We start from the raw sequence: 682 nt of genomic DNA on the forward strand, positions 1-682 counted from the left end.
TGGGCTATATCACTGTGGACAGAGCATGTGTATGTTGCAGGCAGTGATACACTCCAACATCCTCAGCCTCCACCCTGCTGATCTTCAGTATGAAATCTGTCCCTGGCCCACTGCCACTGAACCTGTCTGGGACGCCAGAGGCCCAGTTGGAAACCAAATAGATCAGGAGCTGTGGAGCCTGGCCTGGGTTCTGCAGGAACAATTCAAAATAGGTGTTTCCTTTACGATGTAGGTGGCTCAGACTGGCCCTGCAGGAGATGGAGACCAGCTCTCCAGGGATGACGGACAGGGAGAGGGGAGTCTGAGTAATCACAACATCCCCACTGGTTCCTGAAATAATGAGATAACAGTGCAATGTTATCTACAAACATCATACACTAATTTAGTAATGTTTTTTTAAATGTATTTTAGGATAAATCATTATTCAAGAATGTAATTTTAATTTATACCCCCAAAATATCCAATTTCAAAAAAGAACCCAAAAGGTGCAAGACACAAGGGGATCTCCAGAAATTGCCTGCACCAGCCCCATCTTTCCATGTCACAGTCTTTTACAGAGCACAGGTCCTTGCACCTTCTGCAATCTTGCTCACTCTCACAGATCTAAACATCACATGCCCTATCCTGGAGGATGAGACGTGCACATCTCACAGATGGACAGAAAACACATGGGAAGTGGTGG

At 45.7% G+C, this 682-nt stretch overlaps 1 gene segment (V, D, J or C); it reads right to left on the bottom strand.

Annotated features, from left to right (window-relative positions):
• Positions 1-4: 4 nt before the first annotated feature.
• On the bottom strand, positions 5-330 carry LOC103584803 (the record flags this gene model as incomplete). The annotated part of the segment is given in 1 exon segment: positions 5-330. A coding segment is annotated over 1 exon segment (326 nt), but the record flags the coding sequence as incomplete, so codon positions are not given.
• Positions 331-682: the final 352 nt, after the last annotated feature.

The sequence above is a fragment of the Galeopterus variegatus genome, unplaced genomic scaffold, assembly GCF_000696425.1.
Source record: "Galeopterus variegatus unplaced genomic scaffold, G_variegatus-3.0.2 Scaffold120624, whole genome shotgun sequence".
Lineage (NCBI taxonomy): Eukaryota > Metazoa > Chordata > Mammalia > Dermoptera > Cynocephalidae > Galeopterus > Galeopterus variegatus.